General features: G+C 42.6%; 1 protein-coding gene across 1 annotated transcript; it reads left to right on the top strand.

Annotated features, from left to right (window-relative positions):
- The first annotated feature begins 446 nt into the window (after positions 1-446).
- On the top strand, positions 447-18,861 carry POU1F1 (POU class 1 homeobox 1). The gene is made up of 6 exons (XM_083170967.1): positions 447-588; positions 4,672-4,821; positions 10,934-11,155; positions 12,854-13,018; positions 16,030-16,090; positions 18,648-18,861. The coding sequence occupies exons 1-6, from the start codon at positions 447-449 to the stop codon at positions 18,859-18,861; spliced, it is 954 nt and encodes a 317-aa protein (XP_083027093.1).
- Positions 18,862-19,914: the final 1,053 nt, after the last annotated feature.

Raw genomic sequence — 19,914 nt, 5'->3', positions numbered from 1 at the left:
TTTGGGGTAGAACCCTAAAATAAGAAGTATTTTAGGATAGCATTTACACTACTGCTCCTCAGCTTCAGAGATGCACAATCTGGGTCTCTAAACCTGTACGCAGTGTTCTACTTTCACATAAAGCCTAATGTACAGCAGAGCTGTGTGAGCGAGTAGCCCCTCTCAGGTTTCTGTGCCGCTAGACCAATAGGCCATTGTTGTACTGGGTGGGAAGGACAGTTGATACGTTTATGTAGCCATCTCCAGGGAAGAAATCATTAACATGGATCAAGGGATTTCCTAACAGTATAAATACCTGCACACGCCACGCATTCAGCAGGCTGCCCCTTAATGCATACATGCAAGCAGAAGAAAACTTTAAACGATTCCTATAGATTTTTTAGAAGCCCAAAAATCCAAAAACTTTTAAAACTCACCTCTGTTTTGTTTCTTAACTCTCTGGGGGGATGAGTTTCCAGGCCTTTGTGACAGCTGATACATTCGTACCTATAAACTCAGATTCTTCTGCCACTTTCCCCCTTAGGATGCATCACAGCACGGCTGAGTATCTACCTGTGACCAATCATACAACTAACATGGTGTCCACAGGTACTTGTATATTTTAATTGCTGATTTTCCTGTATAGCCATAAGCTTTTAGAATCTGATGTGGGTGCTTAGTTTAAATCTATATCACAGTTTAGTGGGAATTAATTGGCAATTTATTGTTCATGTTATATCTTCTGTTGTTTTTATTGTTAATTAATTATATATTTCAGTTTTCTCAATGAAAAACAGCGACAGTTTGTGAAATGAGTTATAATATTGTACTACGGTGTTTAATAACAATTAACTAGCATTATTTCCAAAAAGAGGATCATGTAGTCAACATTCTAACAATGCAAAGGTTAAGACAGTATTATCGATTTGATGAAAATTAACATAGAAACATAGAAACATAGAATTTGACGGCAGATAAGAACCACTTGGCCCATTTAGTCTGCCCCTTTTTTAAACATGTTACCTCAAACCATATTTGATCCTGATTTTTTTGTAAGGATATCACTATGCCTATCCCAAAGCATGTTTAAATTGTACTACTGTATTTGCCTCTACCACCTCTGATGGGAGGCTAATGGGAGGCGAAAATTAATCAATTATAAATTGTTAATAATTATAAATTATTTCATTTAAAATGTAGATGTATTAAATCCAAAACGGTATTTTGAATAAAAAAATCTACTAAACCAGTATGAAATTATAAAAATTATTATTTTATTTTTTTTAAATTGTAAATCTGGTATACAACTATACATTATTTATGATAAAGAAGATAAGGTCAGTTGTTGATTTTTGTTTTAAATAAGTATTTATAATAATAGTTATAATGATATTAACAATAATAATGTGAAAACTATTGATGATGATTATTATTGTTGCTATAAATACTATTTATTATTATTGTTGTTGCTATTATTACAATAATAATATAATATAATAATTATTATTATTATTATTATTATTATTATTATTATTATTATTATTATTATTATTATTACTACAATTATAAAATGTAATAATCTGTATTATTATTATTATTATTACTACTACTACTCCAACAACACCAGAGCTGAATAAAACTACACAGTAGAATATTCTGGCACCATGTAAGTAAATAATAATAATAATAATAATAATAATAATAATAATAATAATAATAAAACCCACAATATTAATTTTCACACCAGGCGCACTGTTTAGCCTGAAAATCAGATACATTTTATTTTGTACACTATGGGGTATATTCAATTCCCTTAATGCGAGCTATGATGGCAAGCAGTGCCGATACCTCGTCGCCATAGCTCGCCATCAGTATTCAACTTCCGCTCGTTCACTCGCCGTTTCCACCTGGCTGGTTCTTTTCAGCAAGGTGGAAATGGCAAGTGTGGCCATCAAAACAGCGGCGCTAAAATCCCCTCAGCGAGGTTTGCCACAAATGCAGCGCTGCATTTTGTGGCGAACCTCGCCGTTTAGTGGGAATCTTCGCCGTCCTCTGCTCTGTATTTTGTAAACATAGAAATGAAAAGATACTTTAATACCCCTTTCACATCGCACTTTTAAAACGGTATATTGCCTTTTTTTTCCATTTTAAAACGTTTAAGGCTGCAATGTGAAAGTGCCAGAGTTGATTTACCGGTTAAAGTTAACCGGTATTTCAACATGGTTAAAAAGCCGAGTCCTACATGTTTTAAAGCCGTTTTTTGGGCAGTTTGAACAGCTCTATTTCAATGGCTTGAAACGTGTCCCTTGGGGGTTAAACGGGTTGAGTGTTTGAATGGTATTAAATGATTTTTAAAACTGTTTTCACCTGCAATGTGAAAGGTCTCAAGGCTCAGGCCCGTTTTAAAGTCCCATTTAAGAATACCGTGTCATTACCCATTTCTGCAATGTGAAAGCAGTATAACTATGCCACATTTATTTGTTTGAATGACTTGCTATTCAGAAATACATTTTATTACCATTACAGCAGTCTCCCTGCCTTACTGCCACCTTCAATAGATAAATGTGCTTTGATTATTGTTAAGTAATTAATTTAATAATTATTATTATTATCATTATTATGATTTTATTTATAAGGCCCAACAAGTGTTTCGACACGCCGTAATCAACAGAAATGCATTCAAAGATAGATGCAATTTGGGAGTTTTATTTCAAATTGATGCTATCTATTATCTTCTAGAGGGTGCTACATAAATAAGAATTAAATTCTGATTGGTTGCCAATAGCAACATCCCATGTGAAATAAAACTAACATCTTAGTAAATACAGTATCACTCTAAGTCGCTTGGAGCCTGTAAATCGAAAACTGAACAATATGCAAACTTACTGGACACTCATAAACATATCAGCAGCGTTCCGCTTTTCTAAAAGTCTTAAATGGGTATTTATGACGGGTCTACTAAATTTAGGTTGACATGCACTGGGTCAACCACTGTAGGTCGACAGGGCTAAGGTCGACACCTGAAATAGGTCGACATGGCTAAGGTTGACAGGGTTGGACGGCCGTTTGGGATAAATTTACTAAAATGGGAGTTCTCTTTCACATATGGGCAACCAATCAGTATAACTTATTCACTGTTCATCTATCATCCGGATACCAATTATTACATATTCCTATGTGGATTTGTATCATTTGAATGCACAAAACTGTTTGAGGTATATTGACTAAGATAGGAGTTCTATTGAAAATGGGATGTTGCCCATAGCAACCAATCAGATTCTATCTACTATCTTCTAGAAGGTGCTAAATAAGAAGTAGAATCTGTTTTTTTGCTATGGGCAACATCCCATCTGCAACTGAACTCCCATCTTGCATACGCCCTTTTGCAACTTTTAACTTTTTCAGTTATATCCAATATGGACAACCCAGTAGAGCTCCTGTATGTCATATCCAAGGGCAGGGGAAATAAACAGCACTTCCTGCTCATATCAATACTAGCTGTTGCACCCCACATTACTTACTTCCTCTTAAGGGCCCCACAATGCAACTTTGGCCCGATTTCACCTGATCCCGGCTGAAATCGGCCCAAATGGCACGTGCATGACATCCGATCCGATGCGCGGTCCCATGCGCATTGGACCGGAGTCGGAGGATGTGCTGCACGTCCACCCCATGACTTGGACCCCCTCCCTTCGGTGGGGAACGGGATCGCATGGGATACGCAGGGCCGGTGCAAGGCAAGTCGGGGTGGGGGCGCCCCGGTGCCGGGGGGGGGGGGGTGGTACCTGTGGAAAAAACCTGCGGCCCCGGCATCCCTGCAGTGCAGGAGCGGTCAGGGGTGTCCGTGCGGCAGTCGTCATGTGTATAAAGCTGGCTGCGGCCGGCGGGGTCCCTGCAGTGAATAGAAAATAACTAGCGCTTCCCGCGCCGCCGCGCGCATAACGCTAGTTATTTTCTATTCACTGCAGGGACCCCGCCGGCCGCAGCCAGCTTTATACACATGACGGCGCCGCAGGTACCACTGCCGCATGGACACCCCTGACCGGTCCTGCAAGTTTTTTACACAGTTCGCTGGGGGTGAGGGGCGAACTGCCGCCCTCCAGGTGCCGGCACCCTAGGCAAATGCCTAGAGCTGCCTAGTGGTGGCGCCGGCCCTGGGGATACGTCACGTGCAGAAGGACCGCATGCCATCCTGCCGCCCAGGAAAGTCCCAGGTGACTCAAGGGAAATTGAATGCGACTTCTCCCCTTTGAGATGTCGCATAGGGCCTGATTCTGGTTGACTTGGTAAACTGCGAAGATCGCAGCTTACCAAGTCCCAGAGTGCCCGCCCTGCCGAAGCAACACCCCGCCCCTGTAACCCCTCGCAACCATGGGGGGATACGTTATGAGAACAGATCTTCTCGCATGGTCGGCGAATATCAATGATTTCTCCTTGGCTCGCAAATATAAGTCAGTGGAGCCTGACTTACATTTGTGTGGCATAATATGTGACAGGCATTATGGTGTATGGCATAATATGTACATTGTTGACTCGTACCTTCGGTGCGCACTGTCCCTGTTTTTCTCAGCAACAAGTTAATATTGATAAACTTTAGGAGGTATTTTGAATAAATACTAAATAATATAAACTGTCTGAAAACAAAGTGTACTTTCTGAATGAATCTTGAATACTCATACATTTTCTTACCAGTCCCGTCTGTTTTGTCTTTGGTCCAAATTCCTAAATTATCTCACATATACTTCTCTGTGCCTAATGTGGAAAATATACCAGCAGGACTGCACTATCCAAACCCCTCCTGCCACTATGGAAACCAGCAATCTACCTATGGGGTCATGGCAGGTAAGAATCTTTTATTCATTTAATAAGATCATAGTTCTGCTTTACTTTTACATTTTTTTATTTATTAACAGTTTCTTATATAGCGCATACAAATTACGCAGCGCTTTACAGAGTATAGTTGAACATTCACATCAGTCCCTGCCCCAGTGGAGCTTACAATCTATATTCCCTACCACATGTACACGCACACAGACATTCTAGGGTTAATTTTCTTGGAAGCCAATAAACCTACCTGTATATTTTTGGCTTGTGGGAGGAAACCGGAGTACCCGGAGTAAATCCACACAAGGACAGTGAGGCAGTAATGTTAACCATTATACCATCCGTGCTGCCCCAAACATGGACATTTTCAGCAGACCTGGTGCCTTTTCAGATCTGTGCCAATCGATGTTAGCTGACACATCGTAAAACTGCACATGTACAAACATTATACACTGACAGGTGGGTGTTGATCATGGGCCCTGCACTGCACACCATCATCCAGGACAGATACTCCATACTATACTTTGGGTCAGCTGTGTAAATGTTATAGCGTTGTCTTCTGAAATATGGCATCGGTACAGTAGATAACAAACACACTTTCACCAAAGATCCTTCCCTGTTTCTGCTTTCCACTGTGCCTTCAGTTTAAGAATCGGACCCTTGTGCTCTCACTCTCCTGTTCACTGCTTATTATAAGCACAGAGGTGGGCAGCAGAAACTGGAAAAATAATCTGATAACATTTTATATGTTGGGTTTGTTTTTATCTTTTATTTAATGGTATCTGATGACCATGTATGCTGAGTAAACATCTGTGTACACATCATATGATATAGGATTACCCCGTACTATTTTTGAGAGAGAGAGAGAGAGAGAGAGAGAAATTCTGATGATGTCTTATTTAATTAGAGGTTCCGGAACAGAGTTCCTGCTTGTTCCTGCAAAAAAAATAGCACTAGGGTTACATACTGTATGTTAAGTTTATCAGACAGGGTACATGACCATACATGTAATCACTAGAGACAGGATTATATGCATTTGCATATTTGCATATGCATTTGCATATTTTGCCCATTCTTACTGGTTATTGCATATTTTACCTAAATTCTAGTGATGGTGCATATTTTAGGCCCTGCCCCTTTCCACCCGCAAGTTACAGCACTGCTTTGCCCTGCTGCTGTTGGCCAGGTAGTGGTAGAGTGTGCAGGCTGGGGCAATATGTGCGCAGTGTGGTGAACATTGAATGTACGATATGTCTGACACTGCTCTAGGCTGCCAATCCATGTTGATAAAAGTCAGTCGGGGTGGATGCTATTACGAAGCTCCCGAACCTTTGCCTGCCCCTGGCCTGGGACTTTACCCCAAGAGACAGACTTTTGCAGCAGAGGAGGTGGGCAGAAGGGTTGTGACATCACAAGGTGCGGAGGAAATGCTGTGTCACAGTGAGTATGCGGCGCAGGGAGGAAGCCTTCCACTGCGCCGCCCTCACACGAAATGCTGACATTTGATCCATCGGCGCTGGAGATGAGGGTCTGTGTAGTTGATGCAAGAAGAGCTTTGGATGCTGCAGTCTGCTGTAGCAGCCAGGAAGAAAAAAAGTTCTGTGTATAGCACTAGACATCTGCAGATGCTGTGGGCCTATTTTTGAGGTTTATTTGCAACTAATTGTATGCTGATTTTTTTTATAAATAAGTTAAAAATTACTTTTTTCATTATTTAATGTAGCATATTTGAACACTTTTCATGCATATTTTAAGTGTTTTTCATGCATATTTGCATGCATATTTCAAGCTTTTTATGTTGCATATAATCCTGTCTCTAGTAATCACAGTATGTAATTAAAGGGACACAAGATCGCTCAGCACAAACATCTCTTGGGGGGTTATTCTAGTTCATTCTTTCTGACAAAATCCTTCTTAGATGGACAAAACCATGTGCACTGCGGGTGGGGCAGATGTAACTTGTGCAGAGAGAATTAGATTTGGGTGGTGTTTTTCTTCAAAGTGAGATCTATATTGCAGTGTAAAATAAAGCAGTCCGTATTTACCCTGCACAGAAACAAAATAACTCACCCAAATCTAATTCTATCTGCACATGTTACATCTGCCCCCCTGCAGTGCACATGGTTTTTGTCAGAAAGAATGAACTAGAATAAACCCCTTGATGTAGATCCTGAAATTTCATGGATTTATATTTTACGTTTTATAGTTGTGTTGCAAATGATTTATATTATATGACATTGGATATCACTACTAGAGGGACAGTACACAATATGGCTCCCATATATACCCGATATTTCATCATAATTGGATAAAACAGTATGTTTTGGGAATGTACCATATATTCAATATATTCTCCATTTGCCTTGCACCTCAGTAAAGCTTTCTTTATTTAGAAAGTCCAGTCTTCTTTTTCTTTATTATTATACTACAGTATTATATTATAAAATAATTAGTCATAGTGGTAGTGTTTTCTTATCCAAAATACTGCATCCACTCAAACACCAGCTGATACATTCAATATTTTATTGTACAAAATCCTTTTTTTGATTTAATGTATACCTTATTTTAATAAACAAGAATAAAAGTTATATTTTATTATATGTATTCATTTTTATTATGGGTCATATACAATGGGCGACTATGCCCAGAGTGTATAGACAGCGATGATGACATCATCGCTGCGGGGAAAGCCGCTCAGTGCATACAGACTGAGTGGCTTTCCTCCTGCCCAGCGCCGATGGAAGGGGGGAGGACGGTGTTGCATAGCGCAGCGCTATGCAAAGCCGTATTGAAAGACGCTCATCTGCTGGTATAACCAGCGGCTTTCCCGGCGATGTTGCAGGAGTGCTCACCGCTCATCGCCGGGCCATACACACTGGGAGACTTTGAGCTGAAAGCCGCTCAAACCTGCTGTTTTGAGCGACTTTCAGCTGAAAGTCAATCAGTGTGTATGGGCCTTAAGAGAACCCCAGAAAAAGAGTCGGTACTTGTGTATTTTAGTGGCGCCCATCGCATCGCATACCAAAAGGCATGCGTGCGATGGTATGCGATGCAATGCGATATCGCGCGATGTTGTACAATGTCATACAATTTAAAAATTGTATGGCATTGTATATGGCATACAATGCCATACAATGCGATGCGATTAAACCTTGTATAAGCACCCTAATGGGTGCTTACGATGTTAAATGCAGCCCCATGCCACCCCCCCACTATAAATGTGAACCCGAAGCGTGGCGAGCGCAGCAAGCCCGCGAGGGGCGGCGGTACGCGTCCTACGACCTTTTCATACCCCCACTATCCACGTTGGCGTGGAGTTGAGAATAGAAAGTGTGGCGAAAGCAGCGATCCACTGAGCCCGAAGCGTGGCGAGCACAGCGAGCCCTGCGTGGGGACGCGGATACCTGTGAAGCCCGCGAGGGGACGCTGATACCTGTGAAGGTATCCGCGTCCCTTCACGGGGCTCGCTGCGCTCACCACACTTTCTATTCTCAACTCCACGCAGATGTGTATAGTGGGGGTATGAAAAGGTCGTATGACGCGTACCGCCGCCGCTCGCCACGCTTCGTGTTCACGTTTATAGGGGGGGGGGGGTGGTGTGGGGTTGCATTTAACATAGTAAGCTCCCTTTAGGGTGCTTATACAATTTTTCATCGTATAGGGGGCAAAAATCGCGTCACATTGCATGCCATCAGGTACATGGCATGCGATGCGATGCGATTAAAACATCGCGCGACCAACATCGGGGGCGCCGCTAAAATACACAAGTACCAAAGAGTCTCCTTTGTACTTGCGACTCAAAACATAAACCTTTGTGTACGGTAAATACTTATATGGTAAAGACATATTATTTGAAGAGCCATACTTGTTTCAATTGTAGAACAAACATGCAAATAGCCTTAATACCGATGACATATATTTAAAGCTCTTAACAATATATTACTACTGTGTATATCCCCAGGAATTAAACCCACAGCTCCAGAGATGTTATCTGCGAGTATTTCTCAAACAAGGATTTTACAGACCTGCAGTATGCCCCTCTCAAGTGTGGTAAATGGAGTGAGTACTTTGCAAGGTAAGTTGTTTTGGAAACTGGTCAATTACAGCTATGGTAGATTATACTGATAGTTATTGTGCACACCTGTAAATAGATTTTAAACTTAATATACTTAAAGTAGATCTACACATTTTTAGCAAGCTTACAGAATTTGCAAATATTTATTCTTATTTCTATTGTTGCGATATGGCTTAAATATAGCATTTACGTTGTGTAGACAAACTGCTCAATTACAGCATTTATGCTCCACTGAAAGGCTGCAATAATACACAGTGACAACAGCTGGCTGCCGGCTGAGGTCTGTTGTAATAAATGAGTTAAAACTAGTAGAATGAGGCTACTAAAGTCCCGAGAAATTTTAGAGATCTTTTTGTTTACATTTGACTGGAATTTTTTCAGGCAAACCCAATAGGTGACGAGCATTCAGAAGTGCTGTATTTCAACTTCAAAATCCTCTACTTCATTTGGCTACATTATTGGAAAGAACATGTTCATTGTATTAGAAACTCAAGCGTTTATATTTTAAAATACAGTCTGGTGAAATTGTAGTAGGTTTGAATTAATATACATTTTTAACTTTGTTCAAAAATTTCATAAAAAAATGCTTAAATACTTTTTTTTTTAATCAAAACTGTTTGAAACCCAAAAAAAATTTCTACTTTGCCAGTATAGGGCCCAATTCAGACCTGACCGCTGAAGTGCGAATTCGCACACAGCAGCCGATTAACAATACACGGCGCTGCATGTGTATGGCCCGTGGTAGCCGTTGGCGAGGTGATTGACAGGAAGTATTTCATTATAGCAGGGCAGCATCTACCTGATTGCTGGATGCTGCTAATTTGCTCATTAGCGATCAAGTCTGAATTACCCCCATAAAATACAAAAAACAGCATTCAGAAATTTGTTGCTGCTGCTTTACAGAGAACAGAATGGAATAGAAGCCGTGTAATTCTGGGAGGATACGGTCATATTGTCTACAGCATTTAGGTCTACAAGCATTAGGTCTACACCACTAGGTCGACCTGCATTAAGGTCGACCTGCATTAAGGTAGACATGCATTTAGGTCGACATGACTGAATGTCGACAGGGTCATTAGGTCGACAGGGTCATTAGGTCGACAGGGTCATTAGGTCGACTTTTATAAGGTCGACAGGGCCATTAGGTTGACATGGGGAAGGTCGACAGGCAAAAGGACGACATGGGGTCATTTGACTGTTTTATGAGTCAACATGTGCCGACAGGCGGTATTTCATGCCCTACCATCCACTAGGGCGTGGTGGGAGAATAAAATAGTGTGTGTAGCGTAGCGAGGCACCGTGCCCGAAAAAATACCATGTCGACTTTTTCACTGTCGACCTAATGACCCTGTCGACCTTATACCTGTCAACCTAAAGACCCTGTCGACCTAACACCTGTCGACCTAACACATATCGACCTAATGACCCTGTCGACCTAACCCATGTCGACCTTCAGTCAGGTCGACCTAAATGCAAGTCGACCTAATGGTGTAGACCCAATGCTTGTAGACCTAAATGCAGTCTGACGAATGATCCCATTCCATTCTGGGATAGTAGAGGGGCAGATCAATTGTACTAAAGTTTGAAAAGTAATAAAATGGAGAGGGATAAGCTACCAACCAATCAGCTCCTTCCATTGTTCAAACACTGATTAAACTGTACTTTATCTCTCCAGATACAATACTGTAAATATTGGATCAATGTAAAACTGGCACATTTTTTTATTACATATTTCATTTCAAACATGACATTTTATCCAAGGGTTTAATTATACCATCACTGTCCATGTGACTACTAGGGGCCAGCAGCCGAAAGGGGACCTGTTCCAGAAGTAAATTAATATACAAACATAAAGGGTATTTATCAGATTTTTGAAGAGAGATAAAGTGGCAGGTTTACTAAACTTGGGGAGAGATAGAGTACAGTACATGCCAAGGTCGTTAGAAGCTGATTAGCTGGTGCAATATCTCTCATCTTCCACCCAAATAAGAATTTGTAGTAATACATTAATGGGAACCCAGCGTTTCTTCTTCCTTCCCACAGGCGTCCACACAGGCAGCCTCCCCCCCTGCCTGATGAGCGCTAACTCCTGCACACTGGGCCACGGGTTTGCCCCAGTACACCAGACTCTCCTAGAGGATGTCACAACCACGGACTTCAAGCAGGAGTTCAGGAGAAAGAGCAAGCCCATCGAGGAGCCCATCGACATGGATTCCCCGGAAATCAGAGAGCTGGAAAAGTTTGCTAATGAATTCAAAGTGAGAAGAATAAAGCTGGGTAGGGTTCTCTAGTGGACATTATTACATTATGTACATTATGGGGGTGGGGCATATTATATTGATTATTTTAAATAATCTTGCTCTGTACTTGGCTCAGAGCAATGTCGCAGTCAATGGGAACATGCAATGGGGCCGTATTATTGAGCGACTATTAGCACATCCAGATATACTGTATGGAAAGGCCATGTAAGACAAGACTTAGGCAGCAAAATCCCATTGTGCTATAATATTTTCCAGTGTCTGCCTTCCAGCAGAGAGCCACACCCACTGCCACCAACTGCCAATCCAAACTAATGCACTGGCAGTTGGTATTCCACCCATATTTGAATTTTGAGCTGTGCTGCAGCCACTCCTCTGGAGCAGCCACTGACGGTCCCTGTTTCTCTCTCCAAAGCTTTCATTATTAGTATTGGTCATGTCTTACTTATCAGATATGATTCCAGACCTCACAAATAAGCACTGAAGCTGGGCTACACCCCTATAACGCACCCATGAGCACATCAGTTCAGTGCATTCACATGGAACCTGGAAACACCCACTTTATTTTAGGCTCTGATGATGACTTGCTTACAGTTTTATACACAAGTGCAGCCCACAGGAAGAGGCGTCCGCTTTTACACTCTACTGTGATTGTTTTATTTAGCTGAATGTAATAGCCGCCCACATTGGGTAATTATGAAATGGTGGCAATTCGGATTCCAACGGTCAGAATGCCAACCACAGAATTGCGATGGTCACAATGCCGACGGATCCCAGTGAGTATTCGAACCCTAAACCTAGCCCTATCGCTAACCCACACCTCCTGCTGCCTCACCCTAACTATCCCGTCATGCAGCCTAACAGTCCTGTCTTGCAGGTTAACCCTAACCATCCCCTCCTGCAGCCTAACACTAACAGTCCCCTCTTGCAGGCTAATCCTAACCATCCCATCCTGCAGCCTAACCCTAACCGTTTCCACCCCCACAGCCTGACCCTAACCATGCCCTCCCGCAGTAACTCTAAACGTTCCCTCCCGCAGCCTAACCCTAACCATCCCCTCCTGCAGCCTAACCCTAACCGCTTCCACCCCACAGCCTGACCCTAACCATGCCCTCCCGCAGTCTAACTCTAAATGTTCCTTCCCGCAGCCTAACCCTAGCTGTCCCTTCTTGCAGGCTAACCCTAACCTCTTCCACTCAACAGCCTGATCATAAACATCTCGTCCCCCAGCCTAACACTAACAATCCCCTCTTGCAGGCTAACCCTAACCCTCCAACCCCCCACAGCCTAACCCTAACCTTTTCCACCCACAGCCTGCCCCCAACTATTCCCTCTCACAAACTAACCCTAACTGTCCCCTCCCGCAGCCTAAGCCATCCCTTCACCCCTCATCCTAGAGGCCCTATTGCCTCAACCTAACTCCAAACCTAATCCCAAAACTTACTGTTAGAACCTGTTGGTATTGTGAGTGTCAGGATTCTGACTCTGTGGACACTGAATGCCATGATCACAGCTACATCCTCTCCACATCCCAGGGCTGCAAAACTGGTTGTTGCAGTCCGGATCAATAACCATGTGCTACTGCATTGTGCATTATTTCTGACTAATGCTGTGATACTTTAGTTGTCTTTTAAAATGTTGTTCTTATAAGACAGAAGTCCCTTGGATATTGATCCTCTGCCTCCTGACACATATACCGCTTATTAATCTCAAGCAGGTTACACTCAGACCAATGTTGGAGAAGCCCTGGCGGCAGTGCACGGCTCCGAGTTCAGCCAAACAACCATCTGCCGCTTTGAAAATTTACAGCTCAGTTTCAAGAACGCCTGCAAACTAAAATCCATTCTGTCCAAGTGGCTGGATGAGGCGGAACAGGTTGGAGGTACGGTGCTACACTTACACCTAGTTCCACTCAGAATCATTTATTATTTATTTATTACCAGTTTCTTATATAGCGCACACATATTCCGCAGCGCTGTACAGAGAATATTTGAACAGTCACATCAGCCCTGCCCCGGTGGACGTTACAATCTATATTCCCAACCACAAGTACACACACACACACAGTCATTCTAGCGTTAATTATGTTGCGAGCCAATTAACCTACCAGTATAGTTTTGGATCATAGATTTTTATACGTAGATACTATTTGTCTGCTAAAATAATTGTAATACTGATACATGTCGGCAATATTATTATACCTGACAACAGATTTGTGAAGCTGTTTTATTGTACCTGACATTGTATCATTCCAAGGTAATGTCATTTTATTCAATAAAAATCAGTGTGACAGCAAATAATAGCTCAAACAAGACACTGGGGGTCTTGTAAGGATGCTGGGAACTGGAACAGTTCAAACTAAGGGCCTGATTCAGACCTGTTCACTAGGCAACCACCGTCTAGCCGCCGCACCTAGGCCCTCACCCCCTCGCGGTCTCTGTTCCTGCTTCTGGGTACAGCATGCTCTTCCCACGCCATGATGTCATGACATCACATCGAGCACACAGCAAAGTAGCGCACAGTCAGAGGAGGCAAGCGGTAGTGCCATCGGTTGTGGAGCTGGCACACAGCGGAGTGCGGGAGCCATATCTCATTAAGAAAAGAGTCACATGCCGCTCAAGAGCCACAGGTTGGCCTCCCCTGTCCTAGTGATATATGGCGGATACCAGCTGGAACCAGAGGCTTTCCAGAGGGACACACTTTCCTGTATAGTCTGTTTCTGCTTTCGATCCTGATGCTGCGACACCACGCATTGGGATCCATTCTGCATCAAATGCTGCTAACACTGTGCGATTCTGGGGCATTAGTTGTAAGATAGTTATACACTTGCTCTTCCCAGGGAACAGACTGGGAGATGCTATGTCCAGAAGTCAGATGGTCAATATCTTGGTCTCACCACTATGCAAATTACAGTACTGCCGTTCTCCGATTGGCCAAACGGATACCATAGAAGATTATACAGTTAGATAATAAAAGTTTAATAAAGTTCCGATTTAAGACCAATTTGCTAGGCTGCGTATATTCGCTGTCTAGTGAGCAGGTAAACGCCGAATGCATGCCACCTTGCTATCTGAATCCACGTGACATGTACACTTACACATCCGCGCTCACACATCCGTGCATACACATCCGCGCATACACATCCGCGCTTACACATCCATCCGCGCTTGCACTTCCGCTCACTATCAAATGATTTTTCCACCCTTTGCAGATCAAAGTTAAGGTGGCCATACATCAGAAAGATATTGTACCCAATCATACAATCTCAACTGATTGTAAGATGGATTGTATGCAGATTGTGTGCACATCTTATGTACATAATCATACAATCAATCAGCAGATGGATTGTATGACTGATTGTAAGATGGATTGTATGCAGATTGTGTGTACATCTTGTGTACACAATCATGCAGTAGATGGATTGTATGATTGATTGTATGATCGATTGTGTGTAGATTGTGTGTCCAAAAACCACCAAGGACTGCCGGGGATTTCAAGGGAAATTGTACACAATCATGAGCGCAATCGATCTTAAGATCGATCTTTCTGATGTATGGCCAGCTTAAGCCTATACTTACTTCTACCCTGCATGATTTGGGCCGAATTGGGGGTGGTCGCTGACGTCTTGTGATGTCAGACGCCCGCCCCGAGCAGCCATAGGCACGCCTATGTTTGCAGGGGTATGCCTAGTGTTTCTATGGGCGGGACCATCATTTTTGTGGGCAGGCCCATAAAACACTGGGCGTATCCCTGTAACCGTCCCTTGCCTGTCCATCATAATCTGTACGCCCTGCTGAGTGTAATTTTCACCGAAGGCATTCAGTCTGGTGGTGTGCACAAGTGACTGCATGTGCACTCCCCTATCATTGAAAATGGGGATGAATTAGATGCTTACTGAGCAGGTCTGAATTGGCCCCAAAAACACACTACAGATTTAAACTGAAATAGCTGTACTTGTGTTAAGGTGAATGTTCTAGATTTAGAAATAAAAACATCATGGTTTGCATCGGACTCTGTTATAGGGGATGCGGTCAATTTGCCGGCGGTCGGGATCCCGGCGTTCAGAATCCCGACACTGGAATCCCGACCGCCGAAATCCCGAAACTTTCTCCCTCCGTGGGTTTCCACGACACCCATAGAGGGAGAATAAAATAGCGTGCCGAGCGTAGCGAGGCACCGGGCCCGCTGCGTGGCGAGCGCAGCGAGCCCGCAAGGGGGGGCGATCCACGTCCCCCCATGTCGGGATTTCGGCGGTCGGGATTCCAGTGTCGGGATTCCGACCGCCGGGATCCCGACCGCCGGGATTACGTATCGGATCCTGTTATAGATATCATGGGTGAGATTTAATAGGATGAGAGATTCAGAAAGTGAGAGATTTGGGAAGAAATCTTCAGTTTTTTTAAAGCGGCAATCATTTACACTGCAAAATCAAACTGGTCCTGAAGGGTAAATGATTGCCGCTTTAAAAAACCTGGAGATTTCTTCCCAAATCTCTCACTTTCTGAATCTCTCATCCTATTAAATTTCACCCCATGTGTTTAGGGCAGCACGGACGGTGTAATGGTTAGCATTACTGCCTCACAGCACTGAGGTCATGGGATCGATTCCCACCATGGCCCTAACTGTGCGGAGTTTGTAAATTCTCCCTGTGTTTGCATGGGTTTCCTCTGGGTAATTCCGGTTTCTTCCCACAATTCAAAAATATACTGGTAGGTTATTTGGCTCCTAACAAAATTAACCCTAGAATGTCTGTGTGCATGTGCATGTGGTAGGCTCCACTGGGGCAGGGACTGATGTGAATGTTCAAATATTCTCTGTACAGCGCTGCGGAATATGTGTGCGCTATATAAGAAATTGTTAATAAATAAATAAATGTGTTCTGTCTCTAAACAGCTCTGTACAATGAAAAAATTGGAGGAAATGAACGGAAACGGAAGCGCAGGACTACAATAAGGTATCGCAGAATACACATTGGTTTACTTTGTTAGGATCTTTGTTTCCGAATAATGATACATTTTAATCTGTAAACCTATATCTAGAAGGTGCCCACAAACTAGAAAGATCTGCGATCATTCTAGTGTGTGCGCATAAATTAGCCTTCAAATCTTTTGCCTGTCCTGGACAAAAGATTTCAGGCAAGCGCACAGCTTTACCAAAGATTTTTCTTAAGATCCAGTGTGCGTTCCTATGGATCTTTTGGTAAATCTTCTGATCTTTCATGCAGCACGTAAAATCAGAAGATTTAGCAAAATATCCACGGGAGCGCGCATCTAACCGAATCGGCCGATTTTCGACCGATTATTGGTAAACATCAGACTATATATTGGCCGATTTATCGGAAATCGGCCAAAAAATCGTTCTAGTGTGTGGGCACCGTAAGAAACACATAAAACTGGTCACACAAAACGTCACAGCAATTTCTCATTGAGTTCTACTCAGATGAAGTTTTAAAGGTAACGCAATAGGAAAAACATATCCAGTATGCTTTATCCTCCAGTGATAGTCGGTATTATAACCAGTCGTAGGGCCAGATGTATCAAGCTTCAAAAAGAGATAAAATAGAGAGTGATAAACAACCAGCCAATCAGCTCCTACCTGTCATGTTACAGGATGGGTTTGAAAAATGACAGGTAGGACGGAGCTGATTGGCTTGGCTGTTGATCACTCTCCAATCAATCACTTTTTGAAGCTTGATACACCTGGCCCTTAGTACGAACTGCAATTAGTGATATTATGTACAGGAATCAGTAATAGTATGTACAGTACCTTAATCTGTGACAGTGTGTACTGTTATCAGTGATAGTATTTACTGCAATCAGTGATAGTATGTACTGCAATCAGTGACAGTATGTACTACAATCAGTGACAGTATGTACTGTTATCAGTGATAGTAGGTACTGTAATCAGTAATAGTAGGTACTGTAATCAGTGATAGTAGGTACTGTAATCAGTGATAGTATGTACTGTTATCAGTGATAGTAGGTACTGCAATCAGTGATAGTAGGTAGTATGTACTGTAATCAGTGATAGTATGTACTGCAATCAGTGATAGTAGGTACTGTAATCAGTGATAGTATGTACTGTTATCAGTGATAGTATGTACTGTTATCAGTGATAGTATGTACTGTTATCAGTGATAGTATGTACTGTAATCAGTGATATTATGTACTGCAATCAGTGATAGTATGTATGGAAGTAATCAGTGATAGTATGTACTGCAATCAGTGACAGTATGTACTGTTATCAGTGATAGTAGGTACTGCAATCAGTGATAGTAGGTAGTATGTACTGTAATCAGTGATAGTATGTACTGCAATCAGTGATAGTAGGTACTGTAATCAGTGATAGTATGTACTGTTATCAGTGATAGTATGTACTGTTATCAGTGACAGTATGTACTACAATCAGTGACAGTATGTACTGTTATCAGTGATAGTAGGTACTGTAATCAGTAATAGTAGGTACTGTAATCAGTGATAGTAGGTACTGTAATCAGTGATAGTATGTACTGTTATCAGTGATAGTAGGTACTGCAATCAGTGATAGTAGGTAGTATGTACTGTAATCAGTGATAGTATGTACTGCAATCAGTGATAGTAGGTACTGTAATCAGTGATAGTATGTACTGTTATCAGTGATAGTATGTACTGTTATCAGTGATAGTATGTACTGTTATCAGTGATAGTATGTACTGTAATCAGTGATATTATGTACTGCAATCAGTGATAGTATGTATGGAAGTAATCAGTGATAGTATGTACTGCAATCAGTGACAGTATGTACTGTTATCAGTGATAGTAGGTACTGCAATCAGTGATAGTATGTACTGTTATCAGTGATAGTAGGTACTGTAATCAGTGATATTATGTACTGTTATCAGTGATAGTATGTACTGTTATCAGTGATAGTAGGTACTGTAATCAGTGATATTATGTACTGCAATCAGTGATATTATGTACTGCAATCAGTGATAGTATGTACTGTAGTAATCAGTGATAGTATGTACTGCAATCAGTGACAGTATGTACTGTTATCAGTGATAGTAGGTACTGCAATCAGTGATAGTACAGATGGAGCCGGGCTCCCTCTTGCTGGCGAATCGCCAGACTGTCTCCGCTGGCGATCAGCCAGCAGCCCAGCGTCCATCTGACTGAGACGCGCAAGGTACTAATTAAGGTATGGCAAACCTGACATTACAACCTGGACTGAGTGTAACTTGAGGACTGTGGCTGGGAACCACTGATATAAAAGGACAAATATTGCAAACCTTCTATAAAGGAGAGGTGTTGCCCATTGTAACCAATTCGATTCTACCATTTTATTGAAAATACTAGTTATATGCTAGCAAGAAGCTAATTGGAGGATTTGATATATCCCCTCAAAGTCTGATAACAGGACTCATAGTCCATTTCTTCAGTTATATTTCTTGTTAAGAGTCATTTATATCCATAATATATTCCACATTTGTCTGCAAAGTCATCTAATAGCCCCGTCTCCCCTTTGTATAACAGCATAGCAGCCAAGGAAGCTTTGGAGTCACATTTTGGGGAGCAGAGCAAACCTTCCTCACAAGAAATCATGAGGATGGCCGAAAGCCTCAACCTGGAGAAGGAAGTCGTCCGAGTCTGGTTCTGCAATCGGAGGCAGAGAGAGAAGAGGGTGAAGACCAGCCTGCACCAGAACACATTCAGCACATTCTCAAAAGACCACCACGAATGCAGATAAATGACATTTAAAACACACCTACATGTGGTCAACTATTATTTAAGACTAATACAATCTCTTATACAGTTATACCCCTTTTACACCAGAGCCGTGACCCGGGTTTTTTCCGCTCCAGTCTGGGCAGGGGCTTGGTGTAAAAGGGCTAAAAAATATAATAACCGGGTCCTGTTACCCAGTGTCCGACTCTGCAAATGTTCAGGGTCGGACACAGGGCTTCCCCGGAGTCAGGGGCCGTGGAAATGGGTAGCAACCGACACGGGGACCCATTTCCACCAATAGGGAGCCCTAGCCTCCGGACTGCAGCACCCTGAGGTCAGTCTGGAGGTTGGGCAGGGGCTGCATACAGCCTCCGCTGCTGTCTGCGGTACTATTCAGACAGCAGTGAAGGCTGGGAGGTGAATGGATGCCTGTGTACAGCATCCATTCACCTCATGGACGGAGGCTGGGGACGCACGAAGGCTGGGGCCGCTTACCTGGGTGCTGGGCTTGCCCCAAGCGTGTCGGCCGGCGTTGCGGGGGTGTTGGTCGGCGGGTTTCCCGGCGCTGGGAGATGATGCCATCTCCCTGAGCCGGCTCATGGCCTGACTTCACCGGCGTCTCCCATCCAGCATAGGGAACAACTGCCGGGTCGCATCCGGGTCCAAAAACCCGGGCGCGACCTGGCAGTTTTGGAGTAAAAGTGGTATAATAGAACCTTCTCCTTATAATAACTCATCTGGACCTTTTCATTTTGATGTAGGAAGGCCATGATTCCTTGCAAGAACATGTGCCCAGCCCCAGTCTACCTAGCCATCTGATTTATCAATTATACTCTATCAGTTTATACAGTGTTTTTGTGTGTTGTACAGTTTTAGATTGAATTTATTTATTTATATTAAAATGAAACATGATATTCTGTATGCTACTGTATATAAGAAACAGTTAATAAATAAATTATGTGTTTCCCCTTCGTAGGAAGCAATATAACATATTACCACAAGAGGTCAGTATTGTTTTACTAATATGCGTATATGGTGGGGTTTTCATTTTGGCCTTTGTTTTTTTGGTAGTCTT

This window comes from Crinia signifera, chromosome 2 (genome assembly GCF_055691185.1).
Source record: "Crinia signifera chromosome 2, ASM5569118v1, whole genome shotgun sequence".
NCBI lineage: Eukaryota > Metazoa > Chordata > Amphibia > Anura > Myobatrachidae > Crinia > Crinia signifera.
This window is presented reverse-complemented; position numbering and strand designations above follow the sequence as displayed.